This window comes from Convolutriloba macropyga, chromosome 12 (assembly GCF_964194025.1).
Source record: "Convolutriloba macropyga chromosome 12, txConMacr16.3, whole genome shotgun sequence".
NCBI classification, from domain to species: Eukaryota; Metazoa; Xenacoelomorpha; order Acoela; family Convolutidae; genus Convolutriloba; species Convolutriloba macropyga.
The window spans coordinates 46,730,387-46,753,821 of NC_134479.1; the positions used below are offsets into that span (position 1 = coordinate 46,730,387).

Sequence of the window (23,435 nt, forward strand, 5' to 3'; positions counted from 1 at the left end):
AATCGGATTCTGAGTTCTCTTCATTTTCTGCCTGCAAGACTGTCATTTCTCTTGGGAGATTTTGGTTCGAGTCTGCTGTCCACCTTTCGTTAGGGTTTCGTGGCGAAACATGTCCAATAAAGCCAGTGTTAGACTTCAGAGAATTCCATTGAATACCCTTCTGTATTTCTAATTTTCTCCACCAACGACTGGGATGACTTCTTTTGCTTAAGAGTCCTTTTGCTCTTCCTCACGGAAGACGTATCAGTATCAGACGTATCGCTAACAGTTAACTGTCGTTTGCTTGATTTTCGTAAAAATGGAGTGGGTATTTGCGGAGAAGCCATTTGTACCGCGGATGGCCCAGCTTCATTTGAATTAAGCGGAGCCGGCGCAATTGGAGCAGGTGGGCTGAAATGTAGTAATTGAGTAAGGTCTATTGATGAAAGCTTCGTCATGTTTTGGATTGCGCTTTGAAATTCTCATTTTTAGAGATCGCCCCAGATTACTAGCTGAAGAGATACAGGATCTTCTTGAAGATAACACACTAATATCATCAGCCTGTTTTCTATTTCTCTTGAACTTTTTGTCCCCGGTGTTTTTTCTTAATAAGTCTCGTCTATGTTTGTTGATTTTCTGCTTGATCGTTTTTTTCGTATATCTTCTTTGGTCTTCTCTCTATGTACTGTGTAAGGTCCGTATCTTGTTCTGCTCTTGTGCCAAACTTCGTGATATCTAAATTTTGTACCCGAACCTCTTGTCGATTCGGTTCCTTAATGACGCTCGTGGTAGGGCTGACTCTGCACACCGTACTTCCGGGAGCAAGCACTTCGTAAAGTCGATCAAGATTCTTCTTTTGTCGCTGGCTTTCGTCTATTTTTCTGGCTAGTTTTACTTGGATGCTTCTTTCCGAACACGGAATTGGCCTGAACACTCCTTCTGACTTGATCAATCGTTGCTCTCCGTCTTTCAATTTCTGTTCTTCTTTTCTTGCGCGGTCATTTGCGGCACAGATGACTTTCTCAATCTCAGTGTCCGAACAGAGGGCTGTATCTGCCCATTGTTCCTCCGTTAAATAGCAACGGCCTGGTATCGTGTGTTCATCTAAATAATGTTTAAATTTTTTTGTTATAATTTAGATTTTTGTTATTAGGTTTAGTGGTGATGTTAGAAATAAGTGTATTAAATTTTCTACCAAAGTATGCTTCGAATGGTGTGATGTCTAATTTTTTTGTTTGAAAATCTCAGTCGTTGTATAATTGCATATAGTGAATGTTCTAAGTTATATTTTTTTTAGTTGTGTTTTCATGCAAGATAATTGTCGTTTAATTGTTTAATAAGGCGTTCTACTAGACCAATTGCTCTATGATCGTTTGCAGGCGCAAATATTGGTGTAATTTTATTTTCTATACAGATAATGTTTCAAACTTTTTTCCTGTAAAACATTTAGCTTGATGTAATCTAACTGTTCTAGGTACCTCGTGATTATATATATATATATATATATATATATATATATATGTATATTATTTAGGAATTTGATTACATTTGTACCGGAGGCGCTATTTACTATTTCTGCTGTGGGATATTTTGAATATCTATCTACACTTGTAATGAAATATTGTTCTATACCCTTTACATTAAGTATTGGTCCACCAAAGTCTATTTGTATTTCGTCATTCGGTTCGACGCATTTTGGTAAAGGTGCCCATTTGCGGTCCGAAATCACTGATTTAAGATTCTTTCCAATTTCCGTGCAAGCTTTGCACTCACTGGCTTTTGCCAGTATATCCCGATGGATATATGGCCACCAAATGTTCTGAGCAAGTAAAGGCATCGCAAAACTCTCGGGGTGCGTCGAATGTCCTCAAGTACTGCGTCCTTTATGGCTTTCGGGATTGCTCTTCGCTCGTCACGACAGACACAGCCATGTTTTACACTAAGATCCCGCCAATAGGAGAAAAAGTAGGGACTGATTTCTCGAAGTCTGTCGGGGTCGCCTCGAATTACGCAGTCTCTCACCTCCTTGAGAATCGCTTCTTTCCCAGTTAGTATGGCCAAAAGTTTTCTGCTAAATACTTTATTTAGTGTTTTGGTGAAGTAGATGTCATCTGCTTCCTCAATAAAACTACCTGATGGGATCTCCGTGTTAGAGGAGGTATTTGTGCCGGGTGTAGAAGGAGTTGTATCAGAGAATGTTACTCGTGCCTTCGTTGGGGGTAGATTTCAATCAAGTAGTTTTAGTTTTTGGCATTTTGTTGATATGGTTGACTGAATTACTTGCGTGAAGCGATTTGATAGAATTATTCAAGGTTAAATGAGTTGTGGATCCTTTTTGGACAAAAAACAAGCGATTCTTGTACGAGTGGTATTCATACTTTGGATTATATGACTTAATACCATTAATGGGTTTTATTGGGTATAATTGTTCAGAGTGTTCACATTCCTTACTGTCTGACATTTGCACCTCTTTTGCAGCAAATTCGTTAATGGAATGTGAATTCTTCACTTTACAGTTATTTGGTACAAATTGAGATTTTCTAACTTTAAGAGGTATTTGCGGTGCGAATGGAGGACTTAAATGCGGATTAACTGTTGAATTTGATAGTGTTAATTGCGACGCGAATGGTGCTTTCTTTTGAGAAAGCAGTAATTGTGATGCAAGTGGTTTAGTACTAATTTCTGAATAAGTATTTGGTGGTGTATGCATTTGCGGTGCAAATGACTGTTTTGAATGAAATGAAGGCGAATGTAACTTTAATATGCTATTGAATTTTTGTAATGCCCTCTGTTTATTTTTAAGTAGATGTTTCGCTGAGATGCGAATTATAATATTGTTGCTACTACAAAGTGTTCGTCATATGTAGATATTTTTTTAGCTCTTGCGAATGGGTTTCTAGATATGTAGTCTACTAAACCCATTTTTGCTCCCTGCATGTGTTCAATTGTGAAGTTGTGCGGAAGTAATCTATCTATCCATCTAGATAGTCGACTTTTGTACGATTTGTTCGATCTGTGCTCTTTTAGAATGGACAATAGTGCTCAATGGTCCGTTACTACAGTAAAATTTTTTCCATATAGGTAGTATTTGAAATAGTCAAGTGACCAGACTATTCCCACTAGTTCTAGTTTGTTAACACTATAGCGTTCTTCTGTTGAGTTGAGAAATCGTGACGCAAATGCGATCGGTTTCCAACCTTCGGGCGTATTTTGCTCAAGTTCTGCACCCAATCCAGAACGTGAGGCTCCACACTTAACTCGAACATCGAATTTTGGATTGTAATGGCTTTTTTCTGTGCTGTTGGCAATTTATTCTTTTATTAAATTAAAAAGTTTGGTGTGTTCTTCCGTCCAAACAAACTTTTTAGATTTTTTGAGAAGCGGTCTAAGTGGATGGCATAATTGTGCTAAGTGTGGTACGAACTTACCAAAATAATGCACTGACCCGAGACGTTTTAGTGTTGTTGGTGGTGGTATTGTTAATATTGCTGAAGTTTCGCTTTCTAATGGTGATATTCCACTTTGTGTATACTTATATCCAAACCATTCAAGTTCTTTTTTTTGCAAAATGGCATTTTTGAAGATTTACTCTCAATTTATCTTGGTCTAACTTTTTTAAGCATTTTCTAACATATGCCAAATGGTCTGTTTCAGTTCCGTTACTAACGATTATGATGTCGTCTAAAAAGCAAAAGTTGTTTTTTAAACCTACTAAAGTGTAGTCCATTGCTTTCTGAAATTCTGACGGCATATCAGTAAGATCGTAGAATCCAGTTTTGAATCTATAAGTGTCGGTGGATTCCCCACAGATCATGTTGAAATTACAGTGTTTTGCGGTGTCATGGTGTAGTTTCATTTGACTATATGCATGTTTTAGGTCTACCGTGCTGAAATATGCCTGTTGGCCATTTTGGGTGTTAGTATGATGTGGTGCTATTGTATCGATTAACATGTTAATATTGGGCATTTGATATTTGTCTTTGTGTATTGCTTTATTTAGTAATTTAGAATCTAATGCTAGTTTTATAGATTGATCTTTCCTTAATTTAATTACGATCGGAGATATGAAATTTTCGTCAGAGCAACTGGATAGTTTTTCGATATGACCTTCTTTCTGTAAACGTTCTAATTCTGCCGTGACTCTAGGTTGTAGATTTATTGGAACGGGCCGACCTTTTTGATGCTTTGCTGTGAACTTTTGATGAAATTTTGATTTCACTACATGTGTTTTGGACAAGCCAATTCTTGATACTAAATGAGGAAGTTGCGCCGCGATTGTCTCCTTAATTCTGCATAAGGGATTATTAATGATATTAACACATTTAACGTTCTCTGATTGTTGTTGTTGTACCACTGCAAGGCCAAGGCTTGGGAAGAGGTCTCTTCCAATGATGATCTTGTGACCGTCTTCCACCACTGTTATAATGGCTTCTCTATCAATCCAATTGTTGTATGCAACCGTTGTCTCCAGATGCCCAAGAACTTTAATCGGTTCGTTTGAAATTGTTTTTATATCCCTCTTTTCTTTCTTGATGATCCATTTCGCAGATTGTGTAGTTCGAATTATTCGATTTGCTAATATTTTCGTTATGAGACTAACCGCACTCCCAGAGTCAATCATAGCGTTTGCTTTTACCTCTCCTAATTGTACATTGACGTTAAGAGGTTCTAGCTGATTTGCCCAATCATACGAGATTGCCGCCACGTAGTCGTCAGAGTCACTGTCAAAATTCGAATCGTATACTTGCTCTCATAGTTGCTGATAACTAATTATGTAGTTAACGGATTCCTCGTCGTCACTTTTTTCGGGAGGCTTATCAATTTGATTGACGTTTGTTTGCGGGGCTTTATGTGTTTGTCCCTGTGATGGTTTTGGCTTTCGACATTTTCTCGCAAAATGGCCAATTATTCCACAATTATTAAATTTTTTTCCATTTGCCGGGCAAATCTGTCGATGATTTTGACTCCATCGTAGGCCGCAATTCATACAGATGCTGCTGTATTGGTAGTTTTGGGGCACAGATGGGTATAGCGTGAAATCTCGTTTGGGTTGGTGGGCATTCGCGTTGCAATTGCGTGTCTGGTAACTGTTGACTACCTTTACTGAGTTTGTAGTTGACATAAAATTCGGGTTAATCTTTTGCTGATTTTATGCCCGCATCTTTATCTGGATTGCTATTTAAAGCGCTTTGGATGGTTCAACTGTTTCCTTTAACAACTCCTTTTGGGTTTCATGATCTATCATGTTTAGTATGAAAGCATCTCGAATTAGGGTAGTTTCCTCACTTCCTAGACTACAGTTTTCGGCTTGTTCTATTAAACGACCGTAGAAACTTTCAACAGATTCACCTTTCTGTTGTTTACAAGAGTAGAAGACAAAGCGGTCGTAAGTTTTCAAGACAAAGCGGTCGTATATTTCTCACTTTTGTAAGGAGTCCTCAATTGCTTGCCATAGTTCTTTAAATGGCTGTTTTTCTATCTGAAAATGAGGATGTTTGCTTTTAAAGATACGTCGTCCCTCCGTTCCAATGCTCATATACAACAAAGATATCGTTTTTTGCTCACGGATCCCCCAAGGTTTATCTCCGCACAAGATACCGATTTCCTCAATCTTTTTGCAACGATTTTGCCAATTTACCTTGAGTTGTTGGTTAGGGATTTTTCTATCCCTTTCTGTCGCTTGCGTGTGATTTTCCACTGTTTCCTCGTAAATTGGCTCGGGTGGGTATGCTACCGCTCTTGGTGGATCGTTTAGAAGGTTGTCGAGTTGAGTTCCCTCTTTTGCTAGCAATGCTAGCTTCCACTATTGAGTCCATTTATCCCACGTCAATGGAGGGGTGGCAGTAGGCTTCACCCAAAAAGCATCTACATGAAGGGGCATCTTCTTTGATTCAGCTGCTGACTGCGCCATGTTATACTCGATTGCGACAGATTGTTCCAATCGGTTCGCGAATGCTTATAGTTCAAATCAGTTCCGGCAGTTGCGCCACAAATGGCAATTCAATAACTACAATTAGATTTTCTAATTGTCAACTTCGTTAACCGCGGTGCGATTGGCGCTATTCTATTCGACTGAGTCCGATTGAAAAGTGAATTACTATATTTAAATTAGAACTGATTTTCAGCAATGCAAATTACCGAATGATTAAATTAAAGTACGATTTAGGAAATGAAAGTTTTGTTCATAACATATCCACAAGACAGGAAGGCAATGCAAGATTTGTTTATAAGCTGAACAGACAGTTTCCTGCACAGACAGCATGAACAGACAAGAAGTGATGAAGATTTGAATGAACTTAATTTAAACTAAATAACACTAGTAGCACTTGCCCTTCAAATGGGTAAAACTGAACTGAATACGGTTATGGATATAAGCTGTGGATATCAGATTATGATGGTTTATCCATACCGTATGACAGGGTTGTACCCGATTTAACCAATAGGATAAAAAACTGTCGTACGCATTTAACGACAGTTTTAAGCCTATTTTATACTTATGGTAGTGTTTATTTTCAGACACCTATATCCTTACAAAAAAACATTGGCAAAAATTTTTTATTAAAACAACGCAACCATTGTGGGGTCAATTTAGATCATTTAGACCTAGAAGAAGTTAAGTCGCAGAATGCCAGAGGAAACACTTTCTTCAGAAAATTCACTGCTTCGTTACCGACGAGTACTGCGTCCATTGAGTAAAATAATTTGGGGGTAACTTGATGATTAAATTTCTGTTTGAATGTACAATCGAATTGAAGATTGCATTCTTCCCTCAGGTTACCCTCGAACATCAGATCTCTCAGTCCATCTTTGAACATTCTGCTAAAAGTGTACACCAAAACACTGACGTTCACGTGTTCATTTTCTAATGTTGTTGGATTATTTATTTTGTTTCTACCAAAGCGAGGCAACAGGCTCACAGTTGCTTTAAATTTGTTTAATGTCTCATTCTCTGAAACAAAAACGAAAGTAAATACATCATAAGCTATATTTTTAGGGAAAACTTTAAAATTTTAATTTGAACGACTCGGTAGCTCTGTTTTAACGTTTCTGACAATATTAACAAGGATAGTTTTGACACAAGCTATTCGACACGGAAATGTTGTCATAAGATAAGCTAATAAATACAAAAATAAGATAAAATAAGCTGAAAATTTGAGCTTTCTCATAAAGTTAAGCTAAAAGTAGTAAAGGTGGTAGAACTAGGGCCACAAAAAGAAGATCTGAGTTGAACAAGTAAAATTAGGAATTTTATTAATTTCCCTGATTTCTACTGTATTTTTATATATGTCTTTAATTTCAATCAAATTAATATAAGGATCGTTAATTTTATTCAAATTAACATAAAAATCGTTAATTTTAATCAAATTAGTATAAAAATAGTCAATTACACACTATTGAAGTCAAATGAACCGTTATATTATAAAAAACAGCTTTCTCTAATATAACAAACACAATAAAAATAAACTCATCTAACATAACATTTTCCCTCCCTTTATGTACAGCTACCGAGTCATCATCAAACTCAACAGCATAATTGAAAATTTTTGTTACTAGTTTAATATATCTATCTATATCATTAACTAGCACCACATCCTGTCTATTGTACACATTTTCAATAGTAATACGATAGAATGCATTATTCATTAATTAAAAGAATACATCGCCAATTATGTCACCTCTAGTTTTAGCCTCCTTTCTCTTCCTTCTTATAAAATTTGACATAAGGTCTTAACCATTCACTCTTCTCATAGTGTATTTCTTTTTTAATGTTATATCATCTAGCTTCAAAACATGATCCAAATACCAATATTACATTTCACCATCAATTACATCATCATCTTTATCCGTTTACTTAACCATTCACAAAAACTTTTCATTCAATTAGTCAGTCGAAACATTTACATTAACTTTTCATTTTATTATAGTTTTTACTTTTATTTTCACTTTGAAAAGTAGTAAATTGTCCAATAGTTGCTTTTCTTTTTCTCTTATACCTAGGAAGAATCTCTTATACCTTGTTGTATTGTATCATAATTTATAAATTGTTTCTAGCTTATAATATTTATGTTTAACACCAGTGTATTTCAATCAATATAACCAAGTTAAACCAGGATTTGAATTTGTATAGCATGGATTTGTTTCATATTATTCTAAACACATAGCTCTAAATTTTTCACATATAGCTATTGATAATAGTACAAGTGTTTTGAGATGAACTAACACTTAATCTTTGATAAATTTACAAATTGTTTCTTTCCAACAATTTATTGCTTGATTATACTCCTCATCAGTAATTCTTTTCTGTTTCAATTTCGAATAAAATAGTTCTATAGGAGGTTAATCTGCATTATTAAGTTTATCGACATCATCTAACCTTTCAAAAAGAAATTAACTTTTTTTCTCTAACTTAATTTTTTTCTATGTCACACACTCACACTTTGTTCATTACACAATGTTTTATTTATAGCATCTCAAATAAAAGGATGAAAGAATCTAAACATATCTAATGCTTAAGCATAACCCAGATCAATACTATTATGGTTCTTATTCGTTGAAGCTATTACTTTCATTCTAATTTTTTTGCCATTTTTGTTATGGATAAATGATTATCATAATTAGAAGAATTAAAAGCATATAGGGGTAAAAAAGAGTTTTTAGCTTGAAGATTGCTTTTATTATGAGCATAACCTCTAAATACACCATTTAAGTGATCGTGATCTTTTATACATTCACAAGATCACCTAACTCCATCTCACAATAATAACAGATAGTAGTGGTTGGATTCAATTTCTCTTCTTGAAGCGGTATGTTTATTATGATTATATCTCCAAAAATTTTATTATAATAATCAATTTCATCAACAAACCATGAAACTACGTCCTCTCCACAGCAATATTATAATTTGCTTTTTAATAAATCAAAATATTCTTTTTTATTATATAATGCACAAGCAATAGACAAGTCTTTATTATCTTTTATTCTACATTAAAATTCATATACCATAATGAAATTTACTCTATTTTTATAGTAGAATATATCAAAAGTTAGATACTCATCTTTGTGCAATGTGAGCTTTCTAATGTGTGAACCAACATCACGACAACATATATCTAAATGTTTGTTTTTTGCAGAGTTCTTTCTAAAAGACAAACAGCATTTTAGAAATGCATAATATTTATTATAAAAAAATTTCGAAATGAGAATGTTATATCTTTACATAGGCAATTGTGATTATCCCAAAATAATATTTTTCACCCCCTAGGATCCCTATGATTGATTAATACTGGTTTAACAGTTTTGTCTTCTTTTAGATCAAACAAACTAAATAAGACTGTATGTTTATGTAATTCTTGTATTTTCTTCAAAAGTTTTAAATCGTAAGGAGGAGGAATATCGGATAATTTCATCTCATTGATATACTCTGACTTATTATAATTGCTAACTCTTTTGGTTTTTTTGCAAGATGTAGATAAGCAATCAAACACCAATTGACTACATTTTTGGATACTCCAACCAGATTGATTCATCTATTGCTGTTGCACTCTAGTTTCAAACTCATTATTTAATTCATCAAGATCACTTGGTGTTTTGTATTGTCTTGATTTTCATATAAATGTCAATCTATAATTTTTGATTTTTAAAAAAGAATTATTATTATGTAAATCTTCTAATACAGTTGCAAATCTAGGATAATTACACTCTCTACTAGTAATTGCTAATTTTTTAATTCACATCTTATGCCTTAAACCCAATTCTTCTACCCTTTTTTTCACTTTTCATGTGTTGATTTCCTTTCACTTACATTATCACTTACATTATCACTATGTTGATCAGATTTATAATGAGTGTTTCATTATCAAACTCAGTATTACATATATTACAATTTCGTTTAGATTTAGTTATATCTACATCTTCAGTTAAATTATGAACATTGTCTTGATTTTTCTTTGTTGTAAAATGTTCTTCAAAGCTACTTTTACAAAGCGATGATTTACATTCAAGAACTTTTTAACATCTTAATATCTTCATCCCAAATGAATCTATGGATATTATTAGTACCGTTATAATGTCTATCACCAACGCAATATGAATCAGTTTTAAAATTTTTAAAATGCCTTATAATCCTATGTTCAAAACTAAAGGAATTCAAAAAGTATAATCCTTTTATTGTTAAGCTTGAGCCCCAACCTAAGTCCAAGTCAAACGTTGAAGGTAAAGGTCTAGCTAAAAAAAGAACATAGACATTATATATGCAAAAGGATTTATTAAATTAAGTAACAATAAGTCTGAATAAGACTATAACTCTAAAAGAAAAGTGTTAGATATAATTGTAACTAGAGTATTAATCATAACTATAATAGAGTATTAGTCATAACTATATCCAGAGCTAGTCGTAACTATAACTATAGTATTAGATATAACATTAACTAGAGTTTTAGATATAACCACATATAAGATATAATATCAACCAATATTACAACCACACTATTAACAGTAATAATCATTCCAGTCAGCGCTAATGCATGACATATAATATCAGCAACCTCATGAGCAAATTTGAATTTAATCTTTGTTGTTTGTACTCCTATATGATCTTTTTTATATGTAATATTAAATATATATATTCTGTAACTACATTTTGATGTTCTATAATTTATATATGATTTAATATTCTCTGGTAATCCAATGTAATTTCCATTAAAAATTATAATCTCTTTTTATGCTATATTATAGTTAGTAGTACCATAACCAATATCCACTCTATCTTCAGGATAGATCACAATACCAATCTTACAATAACCTTCAAACACATCAATTTCATTGAAGTTACTAGCATCATTAGTTTGTTCAATGACATTATTATTTTCAAACATTACCATAAGATTTTGAGGTATTTCAAAGCCACTCTGTACACCTCAATCAAACGAGAAGTTATTAGAATATGATACAACTTATAGAGTGTTTTCTTCATAAATCAAAAATCCAAATTTTTCTTTTTACTTAATCCTTCCTGTACAGTTATTCTATTACCATTACAAGGACCAATACAAAAAACACACTGAGTTGTATCTCTAATCTCTATTCTATAATCATTCGGTACTGCACCAGTCCCCGCGTTAACTCTAAATACTGCTCTATCTATTTGATTTCATTTTAGCATTAACTTAATGCCTGTACCATTTATAACCTTTTCTAAAGCTTTTACAAATATAAATAGATATTTCACTTAATCATCAAAACATATGACCCTTCGCGCATTTACGTGAGCGTTTTATAATTGTCTATAAATCTCACTTTGATCTCTAACAAAACAAATCTTATGTTCATTGTCACTGCGACATAGTAATTTATACATAAATAGATTGGGATGGCAATGATCTATATGTTCAATTGCTTTACCACTAAATGTTTCTAGTCTAATAGATCTAAATAATGCCCTGACGCCATAATTATCTAATCGAACTTTTTGCGCCATCAGAAATTAATGCATCAGCATGATCTGAAACCATAAACACTATCTCTAAATGAGATTCATGTAAAATTAAATGATTCTCTTCTCTACTAATTAAAATAATAATATTATTATTAAATGTCTTCATTGTTGCTAGATTATTTGGTTTATAACTTATTATTTTGCTATTGTGTATGTCATTTTTAAACATACTTATTCTATCTATTTCAAAGTTCGGTTTCATACTACAAAATATTCATTGTATTTCATCTAATGTGATAGCTAAAGTTATAGCTAATACAATTTTCAATGTAATAGCTAATACCTTAGCTAATGTTATGGATAATACAATAGCTAATGTTATAGCCCATACTTTAGTCATTACTATAGCTAATATTCTAGTTACTACAATGGCTAATACTCTAGTTATTGCAATAGCCTATACACTAGTTATTACTCCAGTTATTATTTTAGTTAAGGTATGATAAAATGACTGATAGCCTGATTTTAGTGAACTAAAAAGATGCATGAAGCTTTATCTGAAACTAAGGAATAAAATACACTCAATTTAGAATAGTAAAGTCAACAGAACGATTTCATTTTAGCGAGCCAATACTTAATAGAACAAAATTAGGTTCATTTAGATTACCAGTTTATAACTCAGTGTTTAGAACTTATAAACGGAACAATCAAATTGCATTTAAAGCTGAGAGTGAATTTAATTTGCTCAATGTGAATTCTACTGGTCAAGTGTCACTTGACATTGGTATAATCATAGAATTAACACCCAGAATATATGAACTGGTTGATATAGCAGAAATATTAAAAGAAGAAATTGAAGGTATTTTTTATATAAACTACCTTATACAGCTAATATAACTACATTTATATACGATAAAAACATAAAACGTTAACTGAAACTAAAGAAAAACATACACTCAACTTTAGATTATTTAAAATCAACATAGAGGTTCAATTCTAGCGATCCTATACCTAATACAACAAACTGGGTTTATATAGATTTTCACTTTGCATCTACAACAAAGATTGAAAATAATTTGTTCAATGTTAATTCTACCGGTGAACTTTCACTTGAATTTGATATAGTCATAAAAAATAACGTCCAGAATATGAAAACTAGTTGATATAGCAGAAGTAATAAAAGCAAAAACTAAAGATAATTTTAAAATTGAAGAAGCTAAAAATACAAGGGACTGAATGATGGAAATAAAACAACTAAGAATTAATTTTTATGTAGAAAACTCAACTGCCTCAATATTATGATTCAGGTAGGATTCAGGAAAAATAATATATAAACCGGGTAAATATATGTCAAAAGATTATTGATACTATGAGTTTTAATACTATCAATATTAATTGTAACTTTTAATCTAATCCAACCACCAGTTAATTGTACCTTTTAATCTAATCTATATCCAATATCTAAAAATGTGTTATATCAAAATGTTAATAAAGAAAGAATGAAGTATATAGAGTTTCATATTAGAGATGAGCAAGGTACATTAATTGGTTTTAATGGTGACGTACTAAGTTTTAGTTTACACTAAATTTTAATTTTAAGTTTATAGCCATAGTTATATTTGTAGTCAATACTATAGTTATAGTTGTGATAGATTGGGATGGCAATGATCTATATAATCAATTGCTTTACCACTAAATGTTTCTAGTCTAATAGATCTAAATAATGCCCTGACGCCATAATTATCTAATCTAACTATTTGCGCCATCAGAAATTAATGCATCAGCATGATCTGAAACCATAAACACTATCTCTAAATGAGATTCATGTAAAATTAAATGATTCACTTCTCTATTAATCAAAATAATAATATTATTATTAAATGTCTTCATTGTTGCTAGATTATTTGGTTTATAACTTATTATCTTGCTATTATGTATGTCATTTTTAAACATACTTATTCTATCTATTTCAAAGTTCGTTTTCATACTACAAAATATTCATTGTATTTCATCTAATGTGATAGCTAAAGTTATAGCTAATACAATTTTCAATGTAATAGCTAATACCTTAGCTAATGTTATGGATAATACAATAGCTAATGTTATAGCCCCTACTTTAGTCATTACTATAGCTAATATTCTAGTTACTACAATGGCTAATACTCTAGTTATTGCAATAGCCTATACTCTAGTTATTACTCCAGTTATTATTTTAGTTAAGGTATGATAAAATGACTGATAGCCTGATTTTAGTGAACTAAAAAGATGCATGAAGCTTTTTCTGAAACTAAGGAATAAAATACACTCAATTTAGAATAGTAAAGTCAACAGAACGATTTCATTTTAGCGAGACTATACTTAATAGAACAAAATTAGGTTCAGTTAGATTACCAGTTTATAACTCAGTGTTTAGAACTTATAAACGGAACAATTAAATTGCATTTAAAGCTGAGAAAAGCTGGAATATAATTTGCTCAATGTGAATTCTACTGGTGAAGTGTCACTTGACATTGGTATAATCATAGAATTAACACCCCAAAAATATGAACTGGTTGATATAGCAGAAATATTAAAAGAAGAAATTGAAGGCATTTTTTATATAAACTACCTAATACAGCTAATATAACCACCTTTCTACACTATAAAAACATAAAACATTAACTGAAACTAAAGAAGAACATACACTCAACTTTAGAATATTTAAAGTCAACACCGAGATTCAATTTTAGCGATCCTATACTTAATACAACAAACTGGGTTTATTTAGATTGTCACTTTGCATATACGACAGAGATTGAAAATAATTTGTTCAATGTTAATTCTACTGGTGAAGTTTCACTTGAAATTGATATAGTCATAAAAAAAAACGTCCAGAAAATGAAAACTAGTTGATATAGCAGAAATAATAAGAGCAAATCTAAAGGTAATTTTAAAATTGAAGAAGCTAAAAATACAAGGGACTGAATGAAGGAAATAAAACAAGTAAGACTTAATTTTTATGTAGAAAACTCAACTGCCTCAATATTATGATTCGGGTAGGATTCAGGAAAAATAATGTATAAACCGGGTAAATATATGTCAAAAGATTATTGACTCTATGAGTTTTAATACTATCAATATTAATTGTAACTTTTAATCTAATCCAACCACCAGTTAATTGTACGTTTTAATCTAATCTATATCCAATACCCAATAATGTGTTATATCAAAATGTTAATAAAGAAAGAATAAGATATGTAGAGTTTCATATTAGAGATGAGCAAGGTACATCAATTGGTTTTAATGGTGACGTACTAAGTTTTAGTTTACACTAAATTTTATATTAGGTTATAGCCATAGTTATATTTGTAGTCAATACTATAGTTATAGTAGTAGTTATAGTTGTTTTCTAATTATAGCTATACATTTCCTTTTAAATATAGTCTTAGTTATTGTGTTAGTTGTAGTCTGAGAAAAAAATTGTAAAACTCTCCTATACCAATTAATTTTTAACTTAACGTTAATGTTTTTGATATTAGATCCGTCAGTAACAATGTAATTCTAAGGATCTCTCCGTACCTTATTGCATATTTAATGAAATCTTTATAATTTATTCCATAGTCATCAGAGAAGCCTCTATGTACTGAATGGTGTACGTTGCCTCGTTGTTCAAATATTATAAATGAATTACAATTTTCGCTTACAATTTTTCTATCTAATGAAAATTCATTTTGATTGAGATAAAACATATAACAATTATGATGTCTACCTCCACAAAAATATTCACTGAACACTGGTTATTTAGCTTTCACATCATCAGGAATCATAAGTTTCTTCAAATCTTTGGGTATTTCCCCTTTTAAGTAGGTAAACTTTTCATATCTTTAGTAACTCAACATCGGTTTTATCATTTATACTCTCTACAACCTTATATTAATCACAAGTAGGACCAATAATTTATGATTTATCAAAATATATACTACCTATATTCAGATTTGTTTATAAATAGGTCTTACAACATCCACCAGCTCCTGATAATATAGATCTGAAGTTCTCGGAAATTTAGCATAAAAAATATGTCCTCGTCAGCTAGCCATGACTCTAGATCTTTATTATTAGCAATATAAATTTTTTGCTTGTCACCACTATTACTATGTTATTGTTATGGGACTTCATCCATCTATGAAACAGCTTCGCCGATGTTTCGCCATAGATTATGGAATTAAAATGTCTATTGCTATTATTATGTCTATGACTGTTGCTGTTGCTATGTCTACTGCCATTACTGTAGATTTTGTCCATATTATAGATATTGTTTTTACTATGTATATTGTTATTACATAGATATTGTAATTGATAAACTGATATCCTTACTATTGCTATTGGTATTGATACTGCTATTGCTACTAACATTAGCTTTAGTATAGCCATTACCATTAGTTATAGTATAACTAATATCATTAGCTTTAGTGTCTGTGAAACAGGTTCTCCCGGATCGGTCAAAGGACATGCAGTCTTGGTTCCCCAAGCACTTCGCGGAGATATGTTATCATTAGTATTACTATTACCAAAACTACAACCTAAACAAAAACATTTATCATATACCCTAGACGTTTACATTGATAAATTAAAATTTAAGGCGCAATCCTAACATTATATCCTTGATCAATAACATATTTCATATATGAACAATACGTTTACATTGACAAATTAAAATTTAAGGCGCAATCCTAACATTATATCCTTGATCAATAACATATTTCATATATGAACAATATGCACCACAATATGACTGATCGGTCAAAGGACATGCAGTCTTGGTTCCCCAACCACTTCGCGGATGAATGTTATCCTTAGTAATACTATTACCAAAACTACAACCTAAACAAAAACATTTATCATATACCCCAGACGTTTACATCGATAAATTAAAATTTAAGGCGCAATCCTATTATTATATCCCTGATCAATAACATATTTCATATATGAACAATATGAACCACAATATGACTGATCATTGTTTTGTAAACTGTCAACAGATCATGGATTAAATTTTTTTTTAAAATATAATGGCAGTGTTTCTACTCCAAAACTATCAAAGTAATAATATTATACTCTTCATTATTAATAGTTTTTGGTGTCTGATCTCGCACTACTATTTCAATTGGAATTATGCAAATACTTCTATCGATATCCTCTACTTCAAAATTACTCATGGCTTTATTCTCAATGTTAAGTTCATTATCAAATTCGATAAAAGTTAGGATAATTATTTTAAATAGAATATTATTTCAGATATAAAAATGGAGCAAGGAAGTGCTCTTATTACTAAAATTTGAATTGCAGTTTGGTATATGATATATGTTTCAATACCAAGTAAATATGCAAAACTGGATGAAAAATTTGCTGGATATGAAGATAACAATTTACTAAAATTTGAATACGAAAAGTCGCCAGTACACACTATTGTATATGGTGTTTCAGTTACTGGTACGATTTATTTTGTAAAACAATGATCACGATTATTTGAATATCAGCGAAGCGGCTTTGCTGATGGCAAAACAAGAAGACTATAGAAGTAGCATGTAAAGATTAAAATGATTGGATAGATCCAGAAACCCATAAAAAAGATGAAGAATGCACTATGTGTGACAACAGCAAATTCACCACAACAAGTCTGATTTCAAAAACTGTGCAGTCGTTCTTAAGTTTTTGGGCGATAAAAAAGTAATAGAAACATAACTTATTTTTTCACCGAAGGTACACATCATGTTATTCATATGATAGTAATGTGTCATAAACCAGCTCAAATAGTCAACACACCGTTTTTTATATAACATTTTTTAGTGGAGCTGATCTATTTAAAAAATTCAGGGATACCTATAACTGTAAACACAATTTCCTTGAAATAAATGATACTTTGAGTGCTACCTGATATAATTACCAACAAGAAATGGCAGAGGAGCTTTGTTTTGGTATAATTTAAGTTATTATAAAAGAAAACTTTTTGGCGAGTATTGATAAATTTAGAATTTTGAGTATCTGACTCAAAGATTGGTTCAAGGGATAAATAAGCTTTCAGTTTTATTGATGATTTATCAAATGAAGAATTGAAGAGAATAATAGAATATTTAAAACTAAGAATGTGGGATAGTGTAGATAGAAATAATATTTGCAGTGATACTTATTTGTTCTATTCAAACAAATATCTTGAGTATAAAAACATTAAAATACAAGAGACTGTTTTAGCAAAGAAATATTCAAAACCCAATGGTTGAAGTGGTAGTCAACTGCTTGGAGTTGTTGATACAGGGTTTATGTAGTACTATTATATATATATATATATATATATATATATATATATATATACATATATATAAATATATCCAGATAGTATTATAAAAAGCTGGTGTCAGCGATGATAATGACCGGAGAGTAGATTTTTTAGTGTGTTAGGAAGGATTATAGCAGATAAAAGTGATAGTGATAACTATTTGAAAAACTAAGCGAAACTATATAGTGAAACTTGGTTAAAGTGTCAAAACAAAAGCATAATAGTTGTGGTATTAACTATAACAATAAAGATGGTGTTAGCTTCGAAAATAACGCTAGTTTTATCATTAGTTTTAAAAGTAATTTTAATTAAAAAACTAATTATAACAAAAGCCAATTTCAACATCTAAGTGATACCAAAAGAAGCGAGTTATATTATGAAAATTTATATAATGGACAAAAAATTTAAACAAAAAAGGAAAGGATACTATAAATGAAGAAAATCATAATAATGAAGATGTTAGTGCTAATCTTCTTGGTTATGTTATGAATAATAAAGCTATAGATGTTGAGCAAATTTTAAAAAAGATTTATTGCTACTGTTTTGGATGTGATAGGTAGAAGAAATTTAACTGAGTGTGTGAACACCAAAAAAAAAATCTCATAATCTAATAAGAAATTTTGAACGATATAAAGGATAAGTTATAAATGCTTAGAGTGTGAATTAAAATCCGGCGTTTATTACAATTTCCTTAGCCATCATAAATTGAACCATAATGGTAAAATAGGAAGTTGTAGATGTGAATACAAACTACTCAGCTTTGATTATGTTAAAAATGGTTGTTTTATTAATGATAAGGCTAATGGTGAAACATGGACAAAGCCCCATTAGACAACCTGCTTTGTTTACCACGAGCACAGCTTGGTCGCAGGTAAAAAATCTAATGGTAAGATTATTAATAAGATTAATAATAAGACTAATGTTAAGAACGTATAAGACGATTGATAAGACTAATGATAAGACCATTAATAAGATTACTGATAATGACAATATCTATAATAATAATAACGTTAATCAAGTTGATCAGGGAAGCTGCTTCGCATATAACGTTAATCAAGTTAATGATATTAGCCAAATAATGACATGATTCAAGTTGATGACATTTTTGAAGTTAATCAGGGAACCTGATTTATTTACCACGAGCAGAGTTCAAACTCAGATGACGAAAATGAAACGTGTATTAAATGTTATGCTACCAAGATTATAGTGTTTTTTGATGAAAATAAAAGTACATTCAAACAATATTCAGCAGAAAAAGAATTGTTGTAAATATTTTCTTTCTAAAAGTAACACTACAACTCATGTTAAAAAGATAGATGGCGCAAGCTATAATCGTGATCAATATAATAAACTTAACCAATTGTTGACAGCAGATAAAATATTTTAAAAAACTAGTAAACCTTTTTTAGTAAACTATCTTGGTTGCACAAAATTTAGGTTTAAGAGAAAACTATTATTTACTAAAGTAAGCTTTTACAAAGTCGTCATTGATCCATACGATGATAAGGGCAATAGAGGAGATGACGGTTCATACGAGTTATTTAGTGTTTAATTGACTGTTTTTTATAATATTGTGATTAAAATTTACGATCTTTATATTAATTTGATTAAAGTTAACAACCTCTATATTAATTTGATAAAAATTAACGACATTTATGAAAATACGGTAAAAATCCAGGAAACTGATAAAATTTTTAATTTTACTAGTTAAACTCAGACATTTAACGATCTTTATATTAATTTGATTAAAACTAACGATCTTTATATTAATTGGATTAAAATTATCGGCATTTATAAAAATACAGTAAAAATAGAGGAAATTAATAAAAAATCTTATTTTTACTAGCTCAACTCAGATCTTCTTTGTTGCGGCCCTAGTCATATCACCATTACTAACCATCAAATAGTTCTACAAGCTGAATGCGCTTAACGGCACTTGGATCACTAAAAATGTAAAACTGTTACAGATGCACTAAAAATCCAATTCTCAAACATTTTCAGCGCTCTTCAGCTCATAATTATATAATTTTTTTAAGATCGTTTTTAAAAAGAACTCATATCAGCCAATTGCTCACATAATTTTCAAATGTTCCTCGGTGGGCGAAGAAGAGACAGGAAGAATGATTTATAACTTTAGTTCAAGTGTGGAACAGAAAAAATGGTATTCAGTCTCTCGAATCACAACTAATTTGGAAAACAATAATCTTTTTGGCTCTGTTTAAACAAAAAAAACAAAAGGGGAGCACGGTGTTCTGTCTGTGAGTTCATAGTCTCTCCACAGAACGAAAACGCTAACAAAAATTACGTATGAAGAAGAAACGTACGCAGTTAAAACAGAACAAGTCATTGAAACTTACTTTACTTTCAGTACAATTTGAATTATTTGAATTAATAAGTGTGAAGATACGATATATCACGACATACAACTAAAAAACCTTACCCGTCAAAATTGGAAAACTACAGTTGTTGATATTAAAACAATTGCGTGGACTTGGGAAGCGTTGTACCATAATTAGCAAAACTCCAGCAAAAAACGTTTAAAATGGTTGATTTCTCGCTTTGGAGAAAAAAGTCCGAAGACTACAAAAGTTGTCAATTGAAACAACTTGGATATTTAAAACAACAAGCATCAGTTATTTCTCTACAAATACAGTTCTCAAGATTTTTGAATGATAAATAAAACACATAGACTTTTCACAGCAATTCTCTTCAATTGGTAAATCTACAAAACATAATATTGGATTAAAATTTCATAAGCAGTTTTATACCCAAAAAATACATAGATTTCATTCTTGGTTGGTGTTGCAGCAAGCCTACAGTAAGCAAAAAATACGCCCCGCTACCATATGTCGTTCTATTGTTATAAGCGGAGATTTGACGGGCCATGGAGAATAAAGACTTGTTTTTCTGGTTTGATGGGCTTCAAAAGCTAGCGGATCATAGTCCAGCAGGAACATGAATACTCTTTGTTTCCTATTTGTCAAAAATGTTGTGAAACGTAATACTGTTGAAGATGAAAAGAAAATATTATACACCTATGTAAGAAAACTATATGTAGATAAGCTTAATAAGCTTTGGCGAACTGTCATTTAGCAAAAAATGAAATCAAGTGACCAGGTTAACGAATCACGCACACATGAGCTTTTTCACTTGAATCTCAGGCAACAGTACAACCGACTTTATATCCGCCAGCAATACTGAAATTTTCTTAATCGTTTCTGGGATTTTTGCTTAAACATAGTAAATTTATTCCCAAACTAGCCAATTTCTGTCTATCCATTTACACCTTTTTACAAAAATTTTCAAAAGTTTTAAAAATATTTATGAAAATTATATACTTTTTGGATATATTAATCAGCAAATAGCAAATGTCACAAAAATTCAAACTAGAAGTCTAATCTAAAACGTAAATCGAAAAAATCTTAACCCGGGTCGAGGTGTCACCGCTAAAAATTGCTAAAAGATGTAAGATTTGCGGTGAATTTGAGTAAAAGTGTAAAATTTGCGTTCAATGCGATGAATGCGGTGAAAAAAAACTTTTAAGCGGTGAAATTTTTTTTCAGCGCTTAAGCGGTGAAAGAAAATTTTTCACCGCTACAAGGAGGATGCGGTGACAAAAAATGTTTCACCGCTAAAATCGCAAATCGTACAAATATTAACCGCGCTAATTTCAACGCTTATTTTATATTCACAGGATATATCATTTCAGTAATTGACAGATGGCACAGTGGATTACAAAGTTGGTAACACGCATGAGGTAGAGGTTCGAACCCTTCTACGACTGTTTCTTTTTTGTAAGAATTCCGGTGAATGCGGTGAAAAAAATTTTTTCACCGCAAAATTCAACGCAATTCTTACAAAAATTCACCGCTTTCAGTGCATTCAACGCTAAAAGATGCGGGCGCTTTGCAGTGAAAAAAAGTTTTTTTCACCGCTATTCACCGCTAATCTTACATTGTTTTTTAACAAAACCTCGACCCGGGAATTTCTCTATTCAATTGATGATCAATATGGTATTAATTGACTTGATTAATTAGGAGCAGTGGGTTGAAAAGGGGCACAAACGGAAAAGACCCATGTGAAATGTGCATAAAAAAGTAACTTGATGCCGAATTGAAAGTTTTTTGAAAAATTTTTTAAAGAATCCTTTTTTATCAATTTTGAAATAAAATCAGAAGAATGGAATAAAATGAACTTAAACAAAACTTGTTTTCTTTTTAGACATTTCAAGTGCCAAATTTACGTTTTTTTATTGTAATTTTCGCTAGATTTTTGTAAGCTGCAACTAAGCCTTTGCAAAGTTTTCTCAAATACAGGTTTCGATTGTAATAATATTTTTTTAAGAAATTAGATAACCTCAAAATTGATTTCAAATCTAGGAGATCCTTGAAGGTTTTCTCCGTTAATTTTCTGACATTAAAAAAGTGGGTTCAATTGTGAAACTGTTAAATGTTAAAAATTTTTTTTGTCTTCGATGATTTTAAAGCAATTTAAAAGCTTTGCAAGAGAAACACTCTTGCAATATATTCAAATCCTAAAACTCATCTTAAAAATCTGCAATTCATCTGCACTAGTTCAGGCATGAAATTTATATGAAGCGAAGATAAAGTTTCTATCAAATTTGATAATAGAAGCAATTTTTTTAATACCAAACACAATTTTAGTTTCGTGTTTGAATTTTTCACGGGAGCAAAGTTGCGTTTTTTGTGCTCAATAACAAACAGTCTTAAGAGATCTTGCGAGAAAACCACAATCTTGCAAGATCTTACAAATTAACCATAATTTTTCCAGATCTGTCAAATTAGCAAGCTTCTGATTGATAGGTCTTAATCCGGCAAGATCTAACAAGATAATTAATTTATGCATTAATCTTGCTAGATTAGCATCCGATCTCGCCTTTGGTAAAATCAGACCCAAGAAATGAGTCAGTCAATTGACACAAAAGTTTTTAATATCAAAATCAAAAAAAAAAATTTGCATCTCCAGGTGTTACTTTATGCTCATGAAACGAAAAATTTACTAATCATTCAATGCAAATTTGTGGAAATTCAAAAATTGGTAATTTAAGTTCCTCAACCCCATTTTAGCACTTTCTGCCGGTTTTTACCCACATTTTAGAAATTTCTTGGAGGGGCTTTTAATTCAGTTAATATAGATGCATGATTCATTTTGGTTGATATTGGATTTAATGATACATCGGCGCTTATTATGGTGGCTTGTCATTGAGCGACTTTAAATTCAGTTTATATTGTTATAAGTGATCCATTTTTCTCTACAACAAAGCGACAATTTGTTAAAGTTTTAATTTAACGAAACGGACATAGAAAAATGTTCAATGTTTTGATGTAATCTGCTAAACATTACAGTTTCTGATTATTGTTATTGTCTCTTTCTATAATGAAGTTTCAGTTTCATAGAAGTATTGACAAATTAAGCAAACTAACTTTTTTGCTGTTTAATTTTTTCTTGAATGTTTGTCATACTAGGTGTTTATTTTGTCAGTTGGTGCACTTTAGTGTACTAAAAGTGTTATCTTTCATCGTTGCTTGTTTTTTATGATAATTATCAATATGTCGCATTATCTTAATTTGTATGTTTTCTTTTTTGCTTTCAAACTATTTTAGTTAAAAGTTGTAAAAGAATAATTTTTCTTATTAGGTTTTACACTGTTTTTGATAATTTTAATCCTTCGTGTTGTTAAAAAACGTT

At 31.2% G+C, this 23,435-nt stretch overlaps 1 protein-coding gene across 4 annotated transcripts in view; it reads right to left on the reverse strand.

The window, feature by feature from the left end:
- LOC142350253 (uncharacterized) overlaps positions 1 to 23,435 on the reverse strand; it is a 29,971-nt gene that overhangs the window by 3,293 nt on the left and 3,243 nt on the right. For 3 of the 4 annotated variants that reach the window (XR_012760869.1, XR_012760868.1, XM_075402029.1), the window contains exon 2: positions 6,568 to 6,928. Coding sequence is in view for 2 of the 4 variants with exons in the window: in XM_075402029.1 (XP_075258144.1) it covers positions 6,573 to 6,928 (356 nt within the window). In the remaining 2 variants the exon portion in view is untranslated. Of the gene's footprint in view, positions 1 to 6,567; positions 6,929 to 23,435 lie in introns of those variants that run through there. The other variant, XM_075402028.1, reaches the window with a different exon arrangement.